Source organism: Arachis ipaensis, chromosome B7, assembly GCF_059453495.1.
Source record: "Arachis ipaensis isolate K30076 ecotype BB chromosome B7, ASM5945349v1, whole genome shotgun sequence".
Taxonomy (NCBI): domain Eukaryota; kingdom Viridiplantae; phylum Streptophyta; class Magnoliopsida; order Fabales; family Fabaceae; genus Arachis; species Arachis ipaensis.
Genome location: NC_142442.1, coordinates 1,881,601 through 1,906,918, shown reverse-complemented (window position 1 = coordinate 1,906,918; position 25,318 = coordinate 1,881,601). Strand labels below are relative to the sequence as shown.

At 39.2% G+C, this 25,318-nt stretch overlaps 4 protein-coding genes across 7 annotated transcripts; 1 reads left to right on the top strand and 3 right to left on the bottom strand.

Moving 5' to 3' along the window:
- Nucleotides 1–5,511: 5,511 nt before the first annotated feature.
- On the bottom strand, nt 5,512–7,906 carry LOC107609353 (receptor-like protein 34). Its single transcript, XM_088493682.1, has one exon. The coding sequence runs from the start codon at nt 7,904–7,906 to the stop codon at nt 5,534–5,536; it is 2,373 nt and encodes a 790-aa protein (XP_088349808.1). The 3' UTR covers nt 5,512–5,533.
- A 57-nt stretch (nt 7,907–7,963) lies between these two features.
- Nucleotides 7,964–8,536, bottom strand: LOC148550136 (receptor-like protein Cf-9). The gene has a single exon (XM_088493683.1). The coding sequence runs from the start codon at nt 8,534–8,536 to the stop codon at nt 7,964–7,966; it is 573 nt and encodes a 190-aa protein (XP_088349809.1).
- Nucleotides 8,537–11,740: 3,204 nt separating this feature from the next.
- On the top strand, nt 11,741–12,727 carry LOC148550135 (uncharacterized). Its single transcript, XM_088492837.1, has one exon. It carries the CDS (start codon nt 11,741–11,743, stop codon nt 12,725–12,727), a length of 987 nt encoding a protein of 328 aa, XP_088348963.1.
- A 7,799-nt stretch (nt 12,728–20,526) lies between these two features.
- LOC107606450 (receptor-like protein Cf-9) lies at nt 20,527–23,625 on the bottom strand. Of its 4 annotated transcripts, none has more exons than XM_088492906.1 (2): nt 22,166–23,625; nt 20,527–22,099 (listed from the first exon to the last, which is right to left on the bottom strand). In XM_088492906.1, exons 1-2 carry the CDS (start codon nt 23,623–23,625, stop codon nt 20,635–20,637), a joined length of 2,925 nt encoding a protein of 974 aa, XP_088349032.1. In that variant the 3' UTR covers nt 20,527–20,634. The 4 variants fall into 4 exon arrangements, with proteins under 4 accessions (XP_088349032.1, XP_088349033.1, XP_088349034.1 ...); XM_088492907.1 differs by having other exon boundaries at nt 20,527–22,691; nt 22,764–23,625; XM_088492908.1 differs by having other exon boundaries at nt 20,527–23,285; nt 23,317–23,501.
- Nucleotides 23,626–25,318: the final 1,693 nt, after the last annotated feature.

Sequence of the window (25,318 nt, the reverse complement as noted above, 5' to 3'; positions counted from 1 at the left end):
TAGGATACCACAAGCCATAATCACAAGTTCCCTTAATGTATCTAATGATGCGTTTAACAGCCGTAAGATGGGATTCTTTTGGGTGAGATTGAAATCTTGAACATACACCCACACTTTGAACAATATCCGGTCTAGAGGAGGTAAGGTACATGAGTGAACCTATCATTCCTCTATACCTTGTTTCATCCACATCTTGACCATCATCATCCTTTTCAAGTTTTGTGTTGGGATGCATTGGTGTACTCATTGCTTTGGAATTTTCTAGGCCAAACTTTTTGATAAGTTCTTTTGCATACTTTCCTTGGTAAATAAAAGTACCACTAGGAGTTTGTTTAATTTGGAGGCCAAGAAAGAAGGTAAGCTCTCCCATTAAACTCATTTCAAACTCACTAGTCATGAGTTTTCCAAACTCTTCACACAAGGAAATGTTGGCCGATCCAAATACAATGTCATCAACATAAACTTGAACAAGAAGTATGTCATCATTAGATGCTTTAATAAATAAAGTAGTGTCGGTGGTACCCCTTTGAAATTGATTTTCCAGCAAGAAGGCACTAAGCCTTTCATACCAAGCTCTTGGAGCTTGTCTAAGACCATAAAGAGCCTTAGTTAATTTGAAAACATGATTTGGAAACTCTTTTTGTTCAAAACCGGGGGGTTGTGCCACATACACTTCTCTATCAATAAAGCCATTAAGGAAAGCACACTTAACATCCATTTGAAACATTTGAAACCTTTATGGGCGGCATAGGCAAGAAGCAATCTAATTGCTTCCATTCTAGCTACCGGAGCAAAAGATTCATCAAAATCTATACCCTCTTCTTGATCGTAACCTTGGGCCACTAATCTAGCCTTGTTACGAACAACTTGTCCATCCTCACCAAGTTTATTTTTAAATACCCACTTAGTACCAGTAACTTTCTTACCATCCGGATGAGGTACTAGTGTCCAAACCTCATTCTTGTCGAATTGAGCCAGCTCCTCTTGCATAGCCTTGACCCATGATGGATCTTCAAGAGCTTGTTTGACATTGTTGGGCTCCATTTGTGACAAGAGAGCAAAGTTGCTTGGTTCGGTTTGCCTTTTGGTAGAGGATCTTGTTGTTACACCATGAGAGGGATCACCAATGATGAAGTCATGAGGATAACCTCTCATAGACTTCCATTCTCTAGGTTTTCGGCCAGGTGTTGAACTTTGATGAACTTCTGATGGTCTCACTGTTTCAGTTTCTCGTGTCTGCTCAGGAGATAAATTGGAAGTTTCTCCTACAATCTGACGAGACAAAACCGGGCTGACAGATTCTTCAATTTGAACAGATTTGGGATTTTCTTTACTTGTTCCAGCCTCTTCACAATCTGAATCAATATCCTTCACAATACAACTTTCCCAACAGCCACAATTTTTCCTTTTGCATCATCACCGAAAGTGACAAGTCCTCCATCATAGTCATCAAGCTTTATGAAGAAGGTTGCCTTTCCGGTCATATGCCTAGAGCATCCGCTGTCCATATACCACACATTTTCTTTCCTTTGGGATGCTAGGCACACCTACAAAACAATGCTTAAGTAACCTTAGGTATCCAAATCTTTTTGGATCCTTTTACGTTAAACCATCTTCTATGTCCTAAGCCATTGTAATCAAAAACAATTTTATAAACCTTGTTACCAACCATTCTTTCACCGAAAAAGCATTGAATGGGAAAGTGTCCATTCCGATTGCATAGTCTACAAAATCTTGGAGTTGCCTTTTTGTTAAAGTAGGTGGGATCTTGAAATCTTATGTCATTAGAAGATGAAGCAATATTTTCAAAATGTGAATTTTCAGATTTATGAAACCCCAACCCAGCCTTATCATAAAGAGGTTTTTGACTAGCCAAGATGTGATTTAAACTTTCAGAACTTTGTGTAAATTTGGCTAAGTCTTCCTCAAGTCTTTTAACCTTTTTAAGCAACTCTTCATTTTGTTTAAAACAGTCCACATATGCAAGAACACAATGGTTACTTTCACAGCTCCTAACTTGGGCTCTTAACTGCTTATTTTCTTCAACAAGATCACAAGCAGTTTCGGCCTCTCTCACTTTTTCTTTTAGAAAACTGTTTTCGGCCTTAAGAATGGTAATTTGCTGTTCAAGTTCTTGATTTTCCAGCAGAAAACATCTTATTTTTTCAGAAAGGTGGTCTATCATAAGATGGAGATCTTCAGTGTTAGGGTTATGAAAGACTACCTGATCTATGTGGTCTGCCATGAGACATGTTTGTAACTTGGTCTCGGTTTCTTCATCATCATCATCAGAATCATTCTCCAAGTCTTCCCATGTGGCCATCAGTCCTTTCTTCTTTCCTCTTTTTGGCTTTTCCTCCTTCTTCAGCTTGGGACAATCAGATTTGAAATGCCCCATTTCCTTGCAATTGTAGCAAGTTACCTTGCTGAGGTCTTTCTTCACTTTCCTTGTGCTGCTGCCTTTGCCTCTGAGCTTAGCCATTTTCCTGAATTTTTTTGCAAATAAAACAAACTCATTTTCAGAAGAGTTATCACTGGATTCATCATCCAGGGGGTTAGTCACAGAAGAAAATGCAATTCCTTTCTTTTTTGTATCTTTTTTCAAATAGGTATTTTCAAAAGCAAGAAGATTTCCTCTCAAATCATCAAGTGTTATGGAGTCTAGGCTACTACTCTCAGAAATAATTAAAGCTTTAGTCTCCCACTCTTTTGTGAGACATCTCAACACTCTTCTCACTAGCACAGAATCAGAATGTGTAATTCCCAGAGCATCTAAGCCAACAATGATAGCATTGAAACGTTCAAAGAGTTCATCAATGGACTCTCCTTCCTTCATTGCAAACGTTTCATATTCTCTGTTTAGCATATCTGCCCGAGTCTTCTTGACAATGGTGGTTCCTTCATGGGTGATTTGCAATTTGTCCCAGATTTCCTTTGCCGTTGTGCATCTTGATACCCGTCGGTACTCCTCAAAGCTGATAGCACAATTGAGCAGATTTATTGCCTTGGCATTTAACTCCACCTTCTTCCTATCTTCCTCGGTCCATCTTGCTTCTGGTTTGATAGAAACAACTCCTTCTGCACTTGTGGTAGTTGGAAATTTAGGCCCTTCGAGGATAATCTTCCAAAGTCTGTAATCCACTGCTTGTACGAATATCTTCATCCTCTCCTTCCAATAGGTATAGTTTTTCCCATTGAAAAGAGGGGGTCTGTTGCTTGATTGTCCTTCAGTTAGATTATAAGACACCACATTTGCGCCACTGTTTTCTGCCATGAGGATCTTTACTCCAAGCTGCAAAGCTTGATCTCTTTGAGACCAAGCTCTGATACCAATTGATGGTTTCAGTGGCTAAGAGAAGGGGGGGGGGTTGAATCTTAGCCCCTTTTTCGCTTGCTAACACTTGCTGGATTCAGAGGAGACTTTTCTGTTTTTAGCTCGTCCCTAGCCACGAGACATTTTCATTTTGTCTCGTCACTTGGCACGAGACATTTTCGGTTTTTGCTCCTGTGCAATAGAAAACAGAAATGGAGTAGGAGAGGAAGAAAATTACACCAAGATATATCCTGGTTCGGCTGCTAAGTGCAGTGCAGCCTACATCCAGTCTCCATCACAACAATGATGGAATTTCACTATAATCAAACAGATTACAACTTGTAAAGTGCTAACCCAACTTACAAGGGGATTCCCACAGAATCATGAAACACAACACAGATGTACAAAGGAACTCTAAGACATCTATGGCTTTTTCTTTTAATTTTGCACTCTCTGCCTTTTTCCGCTCTATGGCTTTTTCATTACAAACCTCACTGTTTGCCTTTTACCATGAGACTCAAGACATGACAAAATTAAACAGAAAAATACAAAACTGAATACATTGAAGGAGAAGAGAAAACTGTTAGCTCAGGTAGCTCTGAGAACTCTGTGCCTTGCACTCTCAATTTTTCTCCTTGCTTCAAACAGTGGCTGTCCACCCTTAATATAGAAGAGGGGAGCCTCCACTTATTGAAGCCAAAACTGAACCAACTTCTTCTTCCTTCAACAAAACCGGTTCGGCCACATAGAGAGAGAAGAGATAACCATGCATTAACCAACATGCAATTACCTCTAGTCCTTTCTTGATCATCACCCTTCATCAATCCGAGCTCTCCATCCTTGGCTTGCTCTCCAAGATGGAATTCTGGCCCTTGATGCTTCATGATGATGATGACTTCATCTGCTTCAATCTCTGCCTTCAACCATCACTTCGCCACTCTAGCTACTTCCTGTGGTGGTTGAGCAGAATCGAAGACAAGCCATGCTTCAAGAATCTCCTCTAGCTGGCCGAATCTTCTTCTTCCATTTTGAGCATGAAAGACTCAAGATAACCTCACCAAATCTAACCACATTTGGTGAATATCTTAGCCACAGCTCATTTTTATTTTAGTATGTTTTCTTGCCATCATTGTGATGGTCTTTAGGCTTGCTTTCTCTTCATCTCGGTAGCTTACTTTTGCTTCCATGGCTGCCAATATTTTCTGAGTAAAGACCGAAGAGAGAAAGAGTTGTGAGAGAGAAGAAAGAGAAAATATTCAATGGGTTTGAACAATAATCAATGAACAAAGAGAGAGAATGTAAAAGTTAATTCAAGTTTCCCACTTCCCTTTGTTGAGTAGCGTGTAGTGTCATAATAGCCATCAAATCAATCTTCTCTCTTTTTCTTATGTTTCCAATGTATTAATTAAATTTGAAATCCTTCAAAATAATGAAGTGGAATCCGTTGGAAGCATTTAGGCATTTCATTTGCTTCATGGATTCGAATCAACATTGGGCTTGGTAGCAACAATATTTGATCTTGGCCCATTAATAACATTTGCTTTCCTGATAGAATTTGGAGCATGCATAAAGCAAGTGGAAAGCATGTAACCCACTTGGGCTTAGATCAGAAAATTATTTGGGCCCAAGTAACATTAAAACAGCCACATTTATTTTTGTTATTAAAACCAAGGCTGAGTGTAAATTGGGCTTAGCACAATACATTTGTTTCCGGCCCATGATTAAACCTGCAGCAAAATTATAATCATCAATGTATTGAATAAAAATTCAGATTAAATAATTTTGCAATTAATTAATTTTAATAATGTTTAGTCATCACACATATTAATTTAGAGTTTTCCAAACTCATCATCCTTATTTGACATTTTTATTTCCGTAATATCTGTTTTTAATGATTATTATCTTCTGTTTTTGGCTTAGTTTATAAACAGTATGATTAAGCGAAAGAGTTGAAACTAATAAGTGTTGTTTAATTTGAATGATGAAAACATAAAAATATAATATATTGGAGAGACAATTATATACTATAACTACATAATTCACTTCACAACAATCAACACACTTACAAATATAATAAGTACAAATATCACCAAAACTTGCAGATATGTAAAAGAAAAAAAAAATACACTCTCAAGACAAATAAAATATAAAAGCATAAATTATTACATATTTACATTACAACAAAAGATAAACGGAATTTCCAGGCAGAAGTTGTAGCCATTAGGTTGTTCTTGCATGCCGGTTTCTACGGCTCCTCTTTTTCATTCTTTTGCCTTCAAAGATGATCACAAGCCATTGAGGCTTTCCAACTGAGAAAAGACAACATCCCAAGCCAATTCCAAGTACCATTCCACATGCATATCCTATTGCCACTGGTTTCCAACCAAACCCAAATTTGTCTTCAGCCTCAGAAGAAGGTGGATCTTGTTGCAAAGGGACATTGTTGTTGCATTGAATTGACAATGGAAAGCCACATAGCCCCATGTTTCCCACATAGGAATCGTTTGAAAATGATTCAAACTGTTTTCCTCTGGGTATTGGTCCCACCAACTGGTTTTGGGAAAGATTCAAGACTTCAAGAAAGTTTAGATTTGTCAATTCAGTAGGAATATCTCCAATAAGCATATTTGAGGAGAGATCCAATGATTCCAGATTTGTCAAATTTCCCAAAGAGTGGGGAATATGACCAATAAGTCTGTTATGAGAAAGGTTGAGGCCTATGAGTCCATGAAGCTCCCCAAAATCATCTGGAATCTCTCCTTCAAATTTGTTCTCTGACAAATCTATATTTACAAAGGCTGTTGGAATTTTGGCAAAACGGGTATTGGCTCCTTTAATTGTTGCAATTATAGAATTATCATAATCTGGAAGAATGTTCTCCACTCCACTGCCAGCACTAGTGTCAATATAATCTACCAATCTGCTTTGCACTTCATCATCAACAATCTTCATGGCTTGAAAATTTTGTATGAATGCTTTTGGTAATGAGCCACTAAAGTTATTGCATGATATGTCAAAAATAATCAAACTTGGAAATATATTTTCAGATTTCAAATTGGCAATGGGACCATACAACTTGTTGTCTCGTAAGACCAGTATTTCCAACTTTGATAGATTTTGGAGCCAATTGGGAAATGTATCTTCAAATTGATTATTACCGAGATCTAAATCCACAAGATATGTGCAATTGGACAAAGATTTTGGCAATAAACCTTCAAACTGGTTGCCATTGAGATTCAGTGTTTCAAGTTGAAGTTGCTTAAAATTATCTGATAAATTGCCATGAAGTTTGTTCATTTGTATATCCAAATCTACAAGGGATGAGGTATTGGCAAGACACTGTGGAAATGTTCCTGTGAATCTGTTGTGGGACAAGTTGATAACTTTCAAAGAGGTTGCATTACAAAAGAAGGAAGAAATGTCATCATCCATCAAGTTGAAGCTAAGATCAAGGTATTCACATTGATACCATGGGAATTGATGACCTATTGATGTGAACATGTTGTGTGAGAGTTTCAAATGATATAATGAGTGTATATCATGTATCCATTTGGGCACCTTTCCTTCAAGTTTATTACTCGACAAGTCAAGAAGTTTCAATTGTGGAAATTTTCCTGAGAACTTTGACCAACCAATGATATTGTTAGAAAGTAACTGTAGTGCATACAAATTGAAAAAAGTGTAATTAATACTTGTTTCAGACTCTAGCAATAATGACTTGCAACCTGAAAGAGAAAGATACTCCAATTTTTGGAGCTTAGAAAATAGTGGAAAGTTGACAGTATTGCTCCAATTGTCTGAGGACAAACACAACTCAGTAAGGTTCACAAGATCATAAATTGATTCTGAAAAGTTTCCTTGAAACTTATTGTCACACAAGTACAGATATTCCAAAGAATAAGATTTGATTTGACTGTTTATGCCCCCTGTCAATTGGTTATTTGATAAATCCAAAATTGTCAAAGACTTGAGGGATAAAGGCCACCAAGGAATTGTCCCATTTAACAGGTTGTTATTTAGTATTAATTGGGTAAGATTTGAAAAGGCTACTTCATTGGGCAGTGACCCCTCAATTTGATTATCAGAACAATCCAATTGAGAGAGTCGAGTTAAGGTAAACAGTGAAGATGGTAACTTTCCTTGGAAATTATTATAACTAAGAGAGAGAGTTTGCAAGTTGGTTATCCTATCAAACACATTTGGAATTCGACCACTAAGCTTATTCCTTGAAAGATCGAGGTGAGTGAGACGCTGAAGGTTTAAAAGTGATGACGGGATTGAACCGTTGAGTTGATTTTCCATCAAATTCAAGGAAGTGAGGTATGTTAGATTAGAGAATGATGAAGAGATAGGCCCTTGGATACCACAAAATGAAAGATGCAAGATACTAAGAGAAGTGGTACAACTCAACTCGGAAAGATGGACTGACAATTCATTCCCTCTTAGAATGAGGTGTTGAAGATTGGGTAAACAAAGTATGTCATTTGTCAAAGAACCCCTTATTCCAGTATTAGAAAGATGGAGAGTAACCAAAGTGGAAGACAAGTTGGCAATCAAAGACAAAGGATTTGGTGTTGGACCAATTGAAGACATATTTGTGTCATCCAATACAATCTCTCTTAAACATGTTGTGTTTTGCAGCAACCTCTTCTAAGTAGTTTCTTTCCACATCAAACCACGATTAAAAGAGAGATCAAGTGATTGTAATTTGGAAAGGTGTGAGATTTGGGAAGGAATATCACCTTGAAACCCACAATTAGATAAATTCAAGTGTGTGAGACTCACAAGCTTACTAAACTGAGATGAGAATGGAGAATGATTGAAAAAATTGAAAGCAAGATTGAGTGTTTGGAGATGAGTAAGATGAAAAAGAGTGCTATTGGGATGAATATTACCTACAAGTGCACCACAACTGAGATCGAGGCCAATCACGTGGCCAGACACAGAGTGACACGTGACACCCATCCATGAGCAGCAATCTGTCCCATTCTCCCACGTACTCATCTTTGGATAAACATGGGGGCACTCATACTCATACTCATAGTCATAGTGATAATCATAGTCAAAAAGTGAAGGGTTAAAAATGAAATGGGTCTTAAAGTGAAGCAAGGCAGAGCTGTCTTGAGAATGGCATAGATGCGAAGACAAACATGCAAAATGAAACATCATAAACATATACACACACAACACCACTCTAACAACCAACAACATCAAATACCCCATTGATTATTGATTCAAGCTTTTGCTTATTTTATGTATATATGGCTTACTTGAAAATAGTATTGGTATGTCACTCATCAATTAGGATCCATCTATTTATAGATATTTTTTTTAACTGGAATTACAAGCACCTATACCCAGCCATATGCATGATTTCCATATTAAAAGCTACAGCTACCAATAATATTCATACTATCCCAATCTATCAATGTCCAACACTAATTCATAATCTAAGTTTTCTTCTAACTCAGAGACTCAGATATATGATATATGTGATTCTCAAATTACGGTATTATTAATTACGGCTACACAATTATATATTATATTATTCTTCTATAAACCAACAATGGTATTTATATATACTGCAACCATAAAAATATAATGAACTTTATATATATACACACACACACACACTTCCTTTAAGTGGTTATATATCATACTTCCTTTAAAATTAGGCATATGATTCTAAATTTCTAACGGACTTCAAGAAATCTATCCTTTAATAACTCATTAACTCTGATTTTGATAACACTATTTTAATTCTTTATTAGCAGATTTTTAACCCAGTTAAATTATTATATATATGTCTATTTCTACCATTTTCAGTCATTAATACAATAGAAGAAATGCATATATATCATCACAATCAATATACATGTCAAAGACTATTCAAAATGAACATTTAATTCCAGCCCTTCATCAACGTAATCTCAAGTCTTCCCCATTCCCTAGTCATGGATGTAACTAAGATTAGTGGTAATTAACAATAATGCAAGTTCTTAATAAGCTTGGATGAGCACTTGCATTGTGTTATGCTTCAATCATGAAATTAATGGCGTGAGAAAAAAGACGTCCAAGACAAAAGGAGCATTCCATGCAATGAATGAAAAACTAAATATGAAAATAACGTCATGGATGGGTTAGAAAATAATTTCATTTCATTAGCCTTTGAATGAGTCAAATGGTGAGAAACAACTGGAGTAACTAATGAGGGTTCTTATATTACGCCATGGAGTGAGAATACCAATTCTTTAATACAATTTGTTTTGAAAAAATAACATAGGACCATTAGTTATACCTTACTAGAAAAATTATTTTTAGTAGCCTTATTCTGTAATTTTAGCAGCAATAAAAATAACTATTAATATATTTATCGACAATTAAATATTAGTCGTCTTATACTTTATTATTAAAAAAATATAATATATAATTATTATCACATAACAGTAAATATATAATTATTGCAAAAATATAAGTTAAATAAGATATATAATAACTGTTACGGTGGGTAACCAGAGATTGGTGGGCCGGATGACGTTGGTAGGCCCAAACGTGTGAGGGAGGAGACTATCGCGTTTGCCCGAAACTCGGTGTTCCTCCGTCCGACTTGCACGTGCGAAAGGATGGGGGGTGATACCTGCAAAGACACTCCGATGCCTAAGTTAGCAAGGGTGTAAGCAAGTTTAGAATGTATTGGACTTAGTGATACCTGAGGGAAGTCAGGGTATTTATAGTGGTGAACCAATAACCACCGCTGAAGTAGTGCCACCTTTTTAGGCGGATAACCGTTCCCATATCTTAGGGAGGTTAAGATATGGCTCTATGAAGTGGTTAGAGAGTTTCTAGGGGCAGTTACTCATTCGAATGAGTGTTATCTGCCAGCTAACCCTCGTATCCGACTTCTTTGGAGCAGGTCGTGTTTAGTACCGACTTCTGGGACGAAGGCCGGTACTGGAGGAGGGCCAACCCTTTGGGTTGGGCTTCTTTGCTTAGATCTTGGGCCCTATTTATTGGGCCAGGGTATGAACAGTGCCCCTACTCGAGCCCAATTTCTTTTTAAGAGTTGGGTTCGAGTATTCAACTCGGGGTTTTGGCCGATTTGCAGGAGGACCGACGTGATGGTTTAGGAACCGACGTGATCTTTCTTGACCTTTCGGTTCTGACAGTTACGTCTAATCAAGCGTCGTGTCCGTTAGGGGTGTGTGTAGAGATTTAATGGCCTTGGTAACGGTGCATCTTCATTAATGACTGCCCCCATTTTACCATTATGCCCCTAACGTTTTTATAAATACTTTCCCTCTCTTTCGTTGTTTCATTTCTGCAATCTTTCAAATTTCCCTTGCATTTGTTCGTGCTGTATTGTTGCGTTTCGAAGGTTCTTACTTCCTCCTGTCTTGATTTCAGACTCAAAGGTTAGTTTTTCCCTTCTGTGACATGTTTTCTATTTGCGTGCCTTTATCTTGTAGGTAGATTTGGTTTGTAGGCTTTAGTTCCGTGCCCCTTCCCTTAGAGACCGTGTGTTGATTTTCTTTTCTTTTGTAGGTTTCTTGTCACCCCCTTTTTTAAGAAAAGAAAATGGCTTCCGTAGATGCTCTCTCCCAGTGGGTAGACGTTACGGTTCTAGGGGAGGAGCCCTCCGTTGACACTGAATTTATCACCCACCTTCGTACTCACTATAGAATTTGTACTTCTGAAGAAGATGAGCCCAAGTACGAGTTGGTAGTCCCGGGTCCAGAAGACCGGGTTTGTTTCGGGAGGGCTGACGAGACGGCCCCTCATTTCTTTTTTATGTATGAGAGTATGGTCACTCGTTTGGGCGTTTTCCTCCCTTTTTCAGAGTTTGAAATGTCTGTATTGCGTCATTGCCGAGTGGCTCCCACCCAGCTTCACCCCAACTCTTGGGGTTTTCTAAAAATTTATCAATTTATCAGCCAGGCTCTAGAGTTTTCGACTTCTCTAAGGATTTTCTTTTACCTTTTCCATATGACCAAACCCTTCAGTGGGCTAAATAATAAGCAACAGTGGGTGTCCTTTCGAGCCATTCAAGGTCGGAGGCTTTTTACCCTTTTTGACGAGTCCTTTCACGACTTCAAGAACTATTTTTTCAAAGTGCAAGCTGTAGAGGGTCACCACCCCTTTTTCCTGGATGAGCATTCCTCTCCCCGATTTCCTTTATATTGGCTGGAGGCCTCCCCCTGCGAGAAATATGGTCTAGATGACCTAAATGAGGTCGAGGTAGCCATTGTGGGGTTCCTCCGAGAAGTGTGGGGGAGGGCCCCATACTTGGATACTAAAAAATTTCTCCAGGGGTCGCCGGCCTTTGTCCAGCCACAATTAGGTAGCTTTTTGCACTTCTTGCTTATTTCCGACTTGCGATTTCTTTTTCCGACTTTATCTGATTTTAGCTATCATTTTGTTTTTGCAGAGATGGCAAAGAAAAATGCTCAAGAGTCTTACCAGAGGGTTCAGGAAGCCAAGGCAAAGTCTCGAGCCAGGTCTGGAGGTGTTAGAATGGTTGTCTCTCCCCCTCCTCCTCCTCGGAACGTCGGGACTTCCTCTCAACCTATTGTAATTTCTTCCTCTGCTTCTTCTCTGCCGCCCCCTCCCGTCCGACCTACTCCTGAACCAGAGCCAAAGAAGCGCAAGACCTTAGAGTCTGGCGCTACTGGTGAGGCGGACGCTCTTGCGTTCGTCCGAAAGAACATCTATCCTCATGCTCGTATGAGTATGGATGATGTCTCTGTTCGGCACTACCTCACTACTGTGGTTGAGGAGAGTCTCAAGACGGCGGGGGTTTGTGGCAAACTCTTGGATATATTTGAGAAGACTCCCATCAGCTCTTTAGGGACGACCTCGAGGGTCGAGGAGCTGGAGGGTAGGCTTCGTATATATCAGGAGCATGAGAAGGAGTTGGAGGGGAAAGTCGCCAAACTGACGGAGGAGAGGGACAGCCTCAGAGAGAAGGGGAAGAAGTTGCAAGCCCAGTGCAACATGGAGATGGATTTGAGGAAAGCAGCGCAAGCCAGCTACAACAGTTTGTTTGCTGATCTTGTGTCTGTAAAGAATGACTTGCTGAACGCTCGGAAGGCCTATACCGAGTTGGAGGACTCTATTGCGGATGGTGCTGACGAGGCTTGGAGGATTTTCAAGGAACAGGTCGGAGTTATTGCTCCTGACTTGGACCTTTCTCCTTTGGACCCTGATAAGATTGTAGTTGATGGTGCCATCGTGGATCCTCCTGTCCCCGTGGTGGAGTCTGAGTCTGATTTAAAGACTCGGGGTCAGAGGATCATAGAGTCCCCTCCTCGTTCCAAGGATGCTCCGAGTTCCTCTACCGCTCCTCCGACTTCCTCTTCGACTCCTGCTTCTGGTGTTCCCCCTGACTCTGCTGGTGGTGATCCTCTTGAGAAGTGATTTTGGCTATTGGGGCCCGGCCTGTGGGCCCCTCTTTTTTAAACTCTTTATTTATTTTGGTAGCGTTTGAACAATTTTTTGGCCTTTTAGGGCCGTAAACAAAACACTTTATGATACCCCTTTTTATAAGGGTTATTGTAAGTTAAAAAATAAGTACCCTTTTTTTGGATAAAGGTTTTGAGTTACCTTACGTGCGCATGCTTTTTCTGTTCGTGGTTCTTTTGACTCCTTGATCTTTTCTAGGAAAAAAAACCTTTTCTTTGGGGCTTGCCTGCTTTTCTGAATTTTCTTAAGGCAGCCTTGCTATTCTTTCATAGTTTTTCCTTATCTCTTTTTGTTATTCCTAGTACTCAATTTTGTTTTATTGAGTTTTTCGTGACTTAGGCTACTTTTGCGATTCATTTTAGCTTTACTCGGCTTCGTTTTCCGACCTATGAGTCGGATTGCTTCCGAGTTTATCATGATCGACTTCTATAGCCTCTTTACGCCGACTTGTACCTCGTCGTTTTATCCTGACGACCATCTAGGTCGGTTCATGGGATTTTCACGTTTTGTCAAGCTTAAATCGGCGCGTTTCGTAGAAGGAAAAAAAAAAAAAAAGGGAATTTAAAAGAGATATTTAAAATGAAAAAGATCTTTATTAATTGAGGAGGTACCTTATTGCTACTAAGGGCTTTTGATAATTTATTTCCCTTAGCCCCTACTATGATGCCTCGTTAAAAACCCTTCTCCAGAAAAAACCCTTTGATTCTGGGAAAAAATCATGAAGCTGGGAAAAGAGTACATCAGGGAGTAGAGTTCGCTTCTTAGCTGTAGTACCTTTTCATATTACAAGCATGCCATGACCTTGGTAACTCGGTGCCGCCTAAGTCGGTCACCTTATAATAGCCCTTTCCTAAGACCTCCTCGATCTTGTATGGTCCTTTCCAATTAGCAGCGAGCTTTCCCTCCCCAGATTTGTTGACTCCAATGTCGTTTCTGATTAAGACTAAGTCGTCAGGGGTGAAATTCCTTCGAATGACTTTTTTGTTGTATCTTGTAGTCATCCTTTGTTTTAGCGCTGCTTCTCTTATGTGAGCTTCTTCTCGGACTTCAGGGAGCAGGTCGAGCTCTTCTTTGTGCCCCTGTATATTCCTGATCTCGTCGTGGAAAATCACTCTTGGGCTTCGCTCATTGATCTCTATTGGGATCATTGCTTCTACGCCATAGACTAGTCGGAAGGGCGTTTCTCCAGTGGCGGATTGGGGTGTTGTTCTGTAAACCCATAGTACTTGTTGGAGCTCTTCAGCCCAAGCTCCTTTTGCATCTTGTAATCTTTTCTTCAGTCCTGCCAGTATGACTTTGTTGGCCGCTTCGGCTTGCCCGTTGGCTTGTGGGTGTTCCACCGAGGTGAACTGGTGTTTTATTTTCATACTGGCTACCAGGCTTCTAAAGGTGGAGTCAGTGAACTGGGTCCCATTATCTGTAGTGATGGAGTAAGGTATCCCATACCTTGTGATGATGTTTTTGTAGAGGAACCTTCGACTTCTTTGTGCAGTGATGGTGGCCAGTGGTTCTGCTTCTATCCACTTTGTGAAGTAATCTATTCCCACTATTAGGTATTTAACTTGTCCTGGCGCCTGGGGAAAAGGACCTAACAGATCCATTCCCCATTTTGCAAAGGGCCATGGAGAAGTGATACTAATGAGCTCTTCTGGGGGAGCCACGTGGAAATTTGCATGCATTTGACATGGCTGGCACTTTTTCACAAATTCTGTGGCATCTTTCTGCAAAGTTGACCAGTAGAATCCTGCTCGGATCACTTTCCTGGCCAATGACCTGGCTCCGAGATGATTCCCGCAGATTCCACTGTGTACCTCCTCCAACACCTCGGTGGTTTTTGAGGTCGGCACACACTTTAGCAATGGTGTTGATATCCCCCTTCTATAGAGAACATTTTTCACCAAGGTATAGTGTTGTGCTTCCCTTCGGATTTTTTGGGCTTCTTTTTCCTCCTTAGGGAGGATGTCGAATTTTAGGTATTCGACTAAGGGGTTCATCCATCCGAGGTTCAATCCGACCACTTCAAGGACTTCTAGTGTGTCTTCCATTTTTACCACTGAAGGTTCCTGGAGAGTCTCTTGAATCAGGCTTTTGTTATTTCCTCCTGGCTTGGTGCTTGCTAGCTTGGATAGGGCGTCTGCTCTGCTGTTTAGATCCCGAGTTATGTGCTTCACCTCGGTTTCTGCAAAGCGCCCCAAGAGTTCCGAGGCTTTCTCCAAGTACCTTTTCATAGTTGGGTCTTTTGCCTGGTACTCCCCACTTATTTGAGAGGTCACCACTTGGGAGTCGCTGTATACCATCACTTTCGTAGCACCGACTTCTTCAGCCAGCTTCAATCCTGCGATCAAGGCTTCGTATTCTGCCTGATTATTTGAAGCTGGGAATTCGAACTTGAGGGAAACTTCTATCTGGGTTCCCCTTTCATCTACCAATATTATGCCTGCGCCGCTTCCTGTTTTATTGGAGGATCCATCCACATAGAGTTCCCAAGTAGTCGGTTTGTCCTCTTGATCCCCTGCATATTCGGCAACGAAGTCGGCGAGGCACTGGGCTTTAATCGCCGTCCGAGTTTCATACTTTAAGTCGAACTCGGAGAGCTCTATTGCCCATTGTACCATTCTTCCTGCAATATCCGTTTTTTGGAGGATTTGCTTCATGGGTTGATTCGTGCGGACTCTTATTGTGTGAGCCTGAAAGTAAGGCCGTAGCCTTCGAGAGGCTATTACTAAGGAGTAGGCGAACTTTTCTAATTTGTGGTACCTTAGCTCAGGGCCCTGTAGAACTTTACTGATGAAGTAGATTGGGTGTTGCCTGACCTCCTCTTCTCTTATCAAGGCTGCTGAGACAGCCCTGTCTGCCACGGAGAGGTATAGGATGAGGTCTTTTCCGGGTATAGGTCGGGTCAAGATAGGAGGCTGGCTCAAAAACTTTTTGAACTCCTGGAACGCCTCCTCGCATTCGGGAGTCCACTCAAACTGGTGCCCCTTTCTCAGTAGGGAGAACAGCGGAAGGGATCTTAGTGCTGATCCTGCCAAAAATCTGGAGAGAGCTGCTAGTCGGCCATTCAGCTGTTGGACCTCTCTCAAACAAGTCGGGCTTTTCATCTCTAGGATAGCTCTACACTTGTCGGGATTGGCTTCAATCCCTCTTTGTGTTAGCATGAATCCTAGAAATTTTCCTGCCTCCACTGCGAAGGCGCACTTTGCAGGATTTAGTCTCATCCCGTGCAACCTTATGGTGTCGAAGACTTGTGAGAGGTCAGACAAGAGGTCGACTTCCTTCTTGGTCTTTACCAACATATCGTCGACGTATACTTCCATTAAGTTTCCTAAGTGAGGGGAAAACACCTTGTTCATCAGCCTCTGATATGTGGCCCCTGCATTTTTCAATCCAAATGGCATGACCACGTAGCAAAAGTTAGCTCTGGGCGTGATGAATGATGTTTTTTCCTGGTCTGGTTCGTACATCGGGATTTGGTTATATCCCGAGTAGGCGTCCATAAACGACAAGTATTGATAACCCGAGCTAGAGTCTACTAGGGCATCAATGCTTGGTAGTGGATAAGGGTCCTTGGGACATGCCTTATTTAAGTCGGTGTAGTCGACGCACATTCTCCATTTGCCATTTTGTTTTTTGACTAGCACTACATTGGCTAGCCATGTTGGGTATTTGACTTCTTTGATGAAGCCGGCTTCTAGGAGCGCCTGCACTTGTTCTTCTACTACTAGGGCTCGTTCTGGGCCGAGCTTGCGTCTTCTCTGTTGCACAGGTCGGGACCCTGAGTAGACCGAGAGCTTGTGAGACATGAGCTTGGGGTCTATCCCAGGCATGTCGGAGGCCTTCCAGGCGAAGAGATCGGAGTTATCTTTTAGGAGCTTAGTCAATCCTTGTCTTAAGGTTTCCCTTAGGTTGGCTCCTATGTGAGTATTTTTTCCTTCCTCTTCGCCGACCTGAATCTCCTCGGTTTTTCCCCCGGGCTGGGGTCGCAACTCTTCTTTAATCCTTGCTCCACCGAGCTCTATTGTGTGAACCTCTTTGCCTTTTCCTCTCAGGTTTAGGCTTTCGTTGTAGCATTTTCTTGCTAGCTTCTGATCTCCCTTCACCGTTGCTATCCCTGCTGGGGTCGGGAATTTCATGCAAAGGTGGGGTGTCGATACCACCGCTCCGAGTCGATTAAGGGTAGCTCTGCCGATTAGAGCATTATAGGCCGACCCCACGTCGATGACTATGAAGTCTATACTCAGAGTCTTTGATTTCTCCCCCTTTCCAAAGGTGGTGTGGAGGGGCAAAAATCCTAGTGGTTTTATTGGCGTGTCACCTAGTCCGTACAAGGTGTCGGGGTAGGCTCTCAACTCTTTCTCCTCTAAACCTAGCTTGTCGAAGGCGGGCTTGAATAGGATGTCCGCCGAGCTTCCTTGGTCTACTAGTGTTCTGTGTAGATGGGCATTTGCCAGGATCATGGTGATTACCACTGGGTCGTCGTGCCCAGGGATTATTCCTCGCCCATCTTCCTTTGTGAATGAAATGGTGGGGAGGTCGGAGGACCCCTCTTCAATCTGGTACACTCTCTTGAGGTGTCTCTTACGAGAGGATTTCGTGAGTCCCCCTCCTGCAAACCCTCCTGAGATCATATGGATATGTCTTTCCGGAGTTTGCGGTGGTGGGTCTCTTTTGTCCATATCATCTCGCTTTCTTTTTCCATGACTGTCCGACCTTTCTATGAGATATCTGTCAAGCCGACCTTCTCTGGCCAGCTTTTCTATCACATTTTTAAGGTCGTAACAGTCGTTTGTAGAGTGCCCATATATCTTATGGTACTCACAGTAATCCCCGCGACTTCCCCCTTTTTTATTCTTAATAGGTCTGGGGGGAGGCAGCCTTTCGGTGTTACAAATTTCTCTGTATACATCCACTACAGGGACTTTCAATGGAGTATAAGAGTGATATTTTCTTGGCCTATCAAGGCCGAGCTCTTCCTTCTTCTTCGCTTCCCTCTCCCTCTCTTTCGTTGAGGGAGGGTGCCCGAGTCGCAAACTTGGGTCTCTTAGCCTAGCGTTTTCTTCCATATTGATGTATTTTTCGGCTCTTTCCTGTACATCATTTAAAGAGGCGGGGTGTCTTTTTGATATGGACTGTGAGAAGGGACCTTCTCTAAGACCATTGACTAGCCCCATGATGACTGCTTCGGTGGGTAGGTCTTGAATCTCCAAACATGCTTTGTTGAACCTTTCCATATAGGCCCGTAAGGACTCTCCGACCTCCTGTTTTATTCCCAGGAGACTTGGTGCATGCTTTACTTTATCCTTCTGGATGGAGAACCTCATCAAGAACTTTCTTGAGAGGTCTTCAAAACTGGTAATTGACCTCGGAGGGAGGCTGTCGAACCACTTCATCGCTGCTTTTGACAAGGTTGTCGGAAAAGCTTTGCATCGCGTAGCGTCAGAGGCGTCGGTCAGATACATCCGACTTTTAAAGTTGCTCAGATGATGCTTTGGATCGGTGGTTCCATCGTAGAGGTCCATATCGGGGCTTCTAAAGTTTCTCGGAACTTTTGCCCTCATTATGTCCTCGCTAAACGGATCTTTCTCTCCTAAGGGAGAATCTTCTCTATCGCCGTGGGAATTCCGACTTTTGAGGGAGGATTCTAATTTTAAGAGTTTTCTTTCTAACTCTTTTCGTCGCTCCATCTCCTCTTTTAGGTTCTTTTCAGCTTCCCTTTGTCGTTCCCGCTCCTGTTCTAGCTGCTCGAGGCGGCTATGGATTAATCCCATAAGCTCACTAGTGTGGGAGGGTCCTTCTTTTTCCGATTCGCGCCCCTCCGAGAAGTTCACCTTCGGATTTTTGATTCCGGAGGTGCCTTCCCTATGTTGATCATTAGCTTCCTGGTGGAGGTTCTGATCTGCTTCATTGTTTCCGGTGTTCAAATTCTCTTGATCAGAATCTGTCTCCACATGACCTTCTTCAGGGGATCTTTCCGCCATCACTGGTTGATCTCTCGGGTCCCCGGCAACGGCGCCAATGTTACGGTGGGTAACCAGAGATTGGTGGGCCGGATGACGTTGGTAGGCCCAAACGTGTGAGGGAGGAGACTATCGCGTTTGCCCGAAACTCGGTGTTCCTCCGTCCGACTTGCACGTGCGAAAGGATGGGGGGTGATACCTGCAAAGACACTCCGATGCCTAAGTTAGCAAGGGTGTAAGCAAGTTTAGAATGTATTGGACTTAGTGATACCTGAGGGAAGTCAGGGTATTTATAGTGGTGAACCAATAACCACCGCTGAAGTAGTGCCACCTTTTTAGGCGGATAACCGTTCCCATATCTTAGGGAGGTTAAGATATGGCTCTATGAAGTGGTTAGAGAGTTTCTAGGGGCAGTTACTCATTCGAATGAGTGTTATCTGCCAGCTAACCCTCGTATCCGACTTCTTTGGAGCAGGTCGTGTTTAGTACCGACTTCTGGGACGAAGGCCGGTACTGGAGGAGGGCCAACCCTTTGGGTTGGGCTTCTTTGCTTAGATCTTGGGCCCTATTTATTGGGTCAGGGTATGAACAATAACCATTATGTTATTACAACTAAAATTTGCCACTAAAATGATTTTTTTTTTCTAGTGATAGATATAATGAAAATGAAATTATGTATATATGACAAAAATTAATTTTAAGGTGCTTTTTAATGAAAATTTCTTAGATCTAGTAATTATTTACTATTATTTTAATTATGTAATAAGAAAATTAAATTGGAAATATTCTTCAGATGAAACAAATTATAAATTGTGAATTTTTTTATAATAATATATATATATTTTTAGATATGAGACTCAAACCCGCAACCTCTTAATTAAGTATGAGAAGATTATGCCATTTGAGCTATTACTCATTAACTTTTATAATAATATTGTTGTGATGATCAAATTTATCAATTTCACCCAACCCATCTCATATTTTCTCATTCCCTGCATGCATGCATTGTCTAGTCTTTCAAATCTTTCTTTAATTTTTGCGGATTATTTGTTGAAGTAAAAAAAAACTACTAAAATAATACCAAAAGTTTATATTGCTAAAGAAATAATTCAAAAAATACAAACGATAAATAAATCTAAAAAAATTTAAAAATGTGACAAAAATTTAATAATAATTTTAGTGTGCTTTTCAATGCAAAATTTCTTGTATATATACTAATTATCCACTACTATATTTAATTATGTTAATAATAAAATTAAATTAAAAATATTTTTCAGATCAAACAAAATAAAATTGTGATTTGTTTATATTATTATTATTGTTATCTGTCAATATAGATTGATATTAAATAATACTTATATTATTTTATTTATTTACATTATCTCCCTAATCCTAATAGTCAAGCATGCATTGAAGAAAGGGTTGGAAAAAGTGTACATATGAAGACTTTGTAACAAGAACGTAATTGCGGGGATGAATTGATGGTATGATATTGTGCTACAACTCTTGCTTATTGTAATGTAGGGCCATAATCACTTTCAATGTAGTTGCAGTTGCAGCTACTCTGCACTTTCCAACATGTTCTTAGGTGGAAACTAACGTGTAGTGTTGTTGAACTTGCATGGAAACAGAAAAATATAATATATAGGGGACACAATTATATACTACTTTAAAAACATAATTTACTTGCAACATCATCATATATATGTAGCAACACTCTTACAAATTATAAAACAAGACTTGCAGACATTTAAAGAAAAAAAAAAGGAAAAGCGAAAAGAAAAATTACAACCTCAAAATAAATAAAAATATAAAAAGACACAACAACAATAACCAACATCTGAAACAAATTTCCCATGCAACAATGAACTTGAGAGTGGCCCCAAAAAGATGAAGTTGTGGCCATTAAGTTGTTCTTGCACGCCGATTTCCACGCCTCCTTCTTTTGATTCTTTTGCCTCCAAACATGATCACAAGCCATTGAGGCTTTCCAATTGAGAAAACACAAAATCCCAAGCCAATTCCAAGCACCATTCCACATGCATATCCTATTGCCACTGGTTTCCATCCAAACCCAAACTTGTCCTCAGCCTCAGAAGATGGATATTGTTGCAAAGGGACATTGTTGTTGCATTGAATTGACAATGGAAATCCACATAGCCCCATGTTTCCCTCATAGGAATTGTTTGAAAATGTATTAAACTGTTTTCCTTGAGGTATTGGTCCAACCAGTTGGTTTTGGGAGAAATTCAAGACTTCAAGAAAGTTGAGATTGGTCAATTCAGTGGGAATTCTCCCAGTAAGCATATTTGAGGAGAGGTCCAATGATTCAAGGTTTGTCAAATTTCCCAAAGAGCGGGGAATAGGACCAATGAGGCTGTTATGTGATAGGTTGAGGCTTATAAGTGCTTGAAGCTCTCCAAACACATCTGGAATCTCTCCTTCAAATTTGTTTTCTGACAAATCGATCATTGCAAAGACTCTTGGAATTTTTGCAAAAGGGGTATTGGTTCCTTTAATTGTTGCAGTTATAGAATCATGATATTCTGGTCGAATTCTGCCTTCTCCAGAAATACCAGCACCAGTTTGAATATAATAACTCCAACTATGCTCTTTATCACCAGGAATCTTCATGGCTTGAAATTTTTTTATGTATGATTTCGGTAATGAACCACTAAAGTTGTTGCTTGATATGTCAAAAATAATCAAACTTGAAAACATCTTTTCAGATTTCAACTTGGCAATGGGACCGTGCAACTTGTTGCCTCTTAAGACCAGTATTTTCAAATTTAATAGATTCTGAAGCCAATTGGGAAATGTATCCTCAAATTGATTGTTTCCAAGATTCAAATCCACAAGCTCTGTGCAATTGGACAAAGATTTCGGCAATAAACCTTCAAACTGGTTGCCATTGAGATTCAGTGTTACAAGAACAAGATGCTTAAAAGTATCTGGCAAAGTGCCATGAAGTTTGTTCATTTGTATATCCAAAGCCAAAGGCAATGAGATATTGAACAAACATTGTGGAAATGTTCCAGTGAAATTGTTGTGGGACAAGTTGATGTTACGCAAATTAATTTCATTGCAAAAGAAGGAAGAAATGTCATCAACCATTGAGTTGAAACTAAGATCAAGGAATTCAAGTCCATGCCATGGGAATTGACCTATTGATGTGAAGGAGTTGTGTGAGAGATTCAAATGAAGTAATGAATCCATATCATGTATCCATTTGGGCACTTTCCCATCAAGTTTATTATTGGATAATTCAAGATACTCAATTTTTGGAAAGACTCCATAGAATGTTGAATGACCAATAATATTGTTTGAAAGCAACTTTAGTGTCCGCAAATTGGAGAAAGTGTAATTAACACTTGGTTCAGAATTTAGCAACAATGAATTGCAACCTGAAAGGGAAAGATGCACCAAGTTCTGAAGCTTAGAAAATAGTGGGAAGTGAAGAGTACCGCTCCAACTACTGTGTGATAACAAGCACAAATCTGTAAGGTTTACAAGATCAAATATCGATTCTGGAATATTTCCATGGAGCTCATTGTTGCAAAGGTCAAGATACTCCAAAGAATAAGATGTAATTTCATTTATATGTCCTGTGAATCGATTATCTGATAGATCCAAATATCTCAAAGACTTGAAGGATAAAACCCACCAAGGAATTGTCCCATTTAAGAGGTTGTCATTTAGGATTAACTGGGTGAGATTTGAAAAGGCTGCTTTGTCGGGTAGTGGTCCCACAATTCTATTGTAAGAACAATCCAACACAGAGAGTTGAGTTAATGTAAACAATGAGGGTGGCAACTTCCTTCCAAAATAGTTACTTTGAAGAAACAAAGTCTGCAAGTTGGTTAGCCTATCAAACACATTTGGAATTTGTCCACCAAGCCTATTCGATGAAAGATCCAAGTAAGTAAGATGATGAAGGTTTGAAAATGATGACGGGATTGAACCTTTGAGTCTGTTCCCTGAAAGATCTAAATGAGTGAGATGCTGAAGGTTTGAAAGTGATGACGGGATTGAACCGTTTAAGTTACTTTCTACCAAATTCAAGGAAGTGAGGTATGTTAGATTTGAGAATGATGAAGGGATAGGCCCTTGGAAATAACATCTAGAAAGATCCAAAAATCTAAGAGAAGTGGTACAATTCAAGTTTAGAACATGGATTTGAATGCCTTCATTGCCACCCCCTCGAGTGCTACTTAGACTGAGGTATTGAAGATTGGGTAAACAGAGCATGTCACTAGTCACATACCCGTTTATCGAAGTATAATCAAGACTAAGAGTAACCAAAGTGGAAGACAAGTTGGTGATCAAAGAGAAAGGATTTGGTGTTGGACCAATTAAAGTCATATCAGTTTTATCCAATACAATCTCAGATAAAGCTGTTGCGTTTTGCAACATTCTCTTCCAAGTGGTTTCTTTCCACTTTAAACCAGAATTCCAAGAGATATCAAGTGATTGTAATTTGTAAAGGTGTGAGATTTGGAAAGGAACATCACCATAGATATAATTGTAAGCAAGGCTAAGTGTTTGGAGATGAGTAAGATGGAAAAGAGTGCTGTTAGGATGGATTTTACCTACAACTCCACTGCAACTGAGATCGAGTCCAATCACGTGACCAGACACAGAGTGGCACGTGACACCCATCCATGAGCAGCAATCTGTCCCATTCCCCCACGTACTCATCTTTGGATAAACATGGGGGCAGAGATCAGCATAATCATCATCATCCTCATAAAAGGCAGTGTCAGTAATGAGTTCTGTCTTGAAGTGAAGCAATGCAGAGCTCTCCACTGAATGGCATGAATGAGAAGACAAACATGTCAAAAAGTGGAATAACATAAACATATGCACACATATCACCATTCTAACAAAATACCCCATTGAGTATTGGTATTGGTATTGGTATGCCATTCATCAATCAAGACCCATCTATTTATAGCCATCTAATTATTTGGAATTAATCTTATGGGCTTTATTATTAGTCTCATATCATCATAATTCATAAGCTTTGCTCGTAACTCGTATCATTAATCTGTGTTTAACTTAAGTACTTAACCGTATACAGGATGGACGACTTAAATTTAGACTTCCAAATAAGGGTCATTTGTAAAGTATGTATGCGTGCCCTATAATTTGATTATTTCTTTCATTTTCGGTCATTATATTGACACAATATAATAGATATTATAATATATGTACTATAACATATGGATATCTATATACATTCAATACAATAAAATCAAATATGGATGGCTTGACTATTAGTATACCGTGTTTGAGTACATACTAATTACGTATTACTCATGTGCTATGCCTAATTTATTTTGTCAGATTTGGCAAATTTGTATAATAATTTTTATGTCATAAATTTGTCTATAAATAGGCTATGAAATACTTTATGATATACATCTAATACAAAGCAAACCAAAGTGCATTTTGTATTTGTAAAGAGTGATTATAATTGTAATATAATGACTATATTATTATAAAGAGTGTATGATATATAAATTCAAGTATATTTAGTGATACTATATTGATAATAAATTTCTTATTCTCTCTACATGATTTTGTATCTACTTCTCTTCTATCATCATCGTCATCATCATTATCATCATCGTCATCATCATACAACAATAGTAGACAAAACATTTCTTTATATATACACCATCGTTTCATCATTATCAATTTAAGTTATCAATAATATAATATGAGTTTATTTAGAGAGTTAATTTTTTCAGTTAATATTAACTTTTTTTTATTTAAAATTTTATATTCTAAATTTTAATTTAACTAATATTAATCGCTTAAAAATTAATTTCATGTAATTTTTGATATAGTATATGCCAAACACTATTCTAAATGAGCTTTTTTTTTTTTTTTTTCCAACCCTTCAACAACATCATCTCAAGTCTTCCCCATCCCGCAAGCAATTCATGTAAGATTTGTGATTAACAGCATAATAATGCAAAAACTAATGTCACGGTGGATAGCTTAGAAAAATGTCGTTTGGTTAGTGATGAGAATGCATGGGATAATCGAGAAACAAAGTCCAAAGTCAAAAGAAAGTAGAACCTAAGTCATGCAAGCAAAGCAGACACAAGGGAAGGTGTTGTAGAAGAAATGTCCATTTACTTTGAAGATTTTCTAATTAACGTCTTTGCTGGGATATATATATATATATATATATATATATATATATATATATATATATATATATATATAATTTAGTTTTATTGAAAATTTTAGAGATAATAAATAATTATTTAATTAGAATCCATGCACTATAATTATTTTTTTTTCTTCTAATAATTGATGACATTTGATAAAGATTGAATTATTTTGTTAGTCTTTATAATTTATTTAAATTTGTATTAAAGGTCTCTATATATACTTTAAAAAAATTTAATTGAAAACCTACACTGATTTTAAATTTGTAAATAGATGAAATTTTTAGGAGAACAATAATCTAAATTTAAATTATTTGTTCATTCTTATTATTTCAAAACTAAAATGAAAAAAAAAAGGAAATGTTTAGAAGGAATATAATGTGATCATAATTAAGCAATTTCAATTT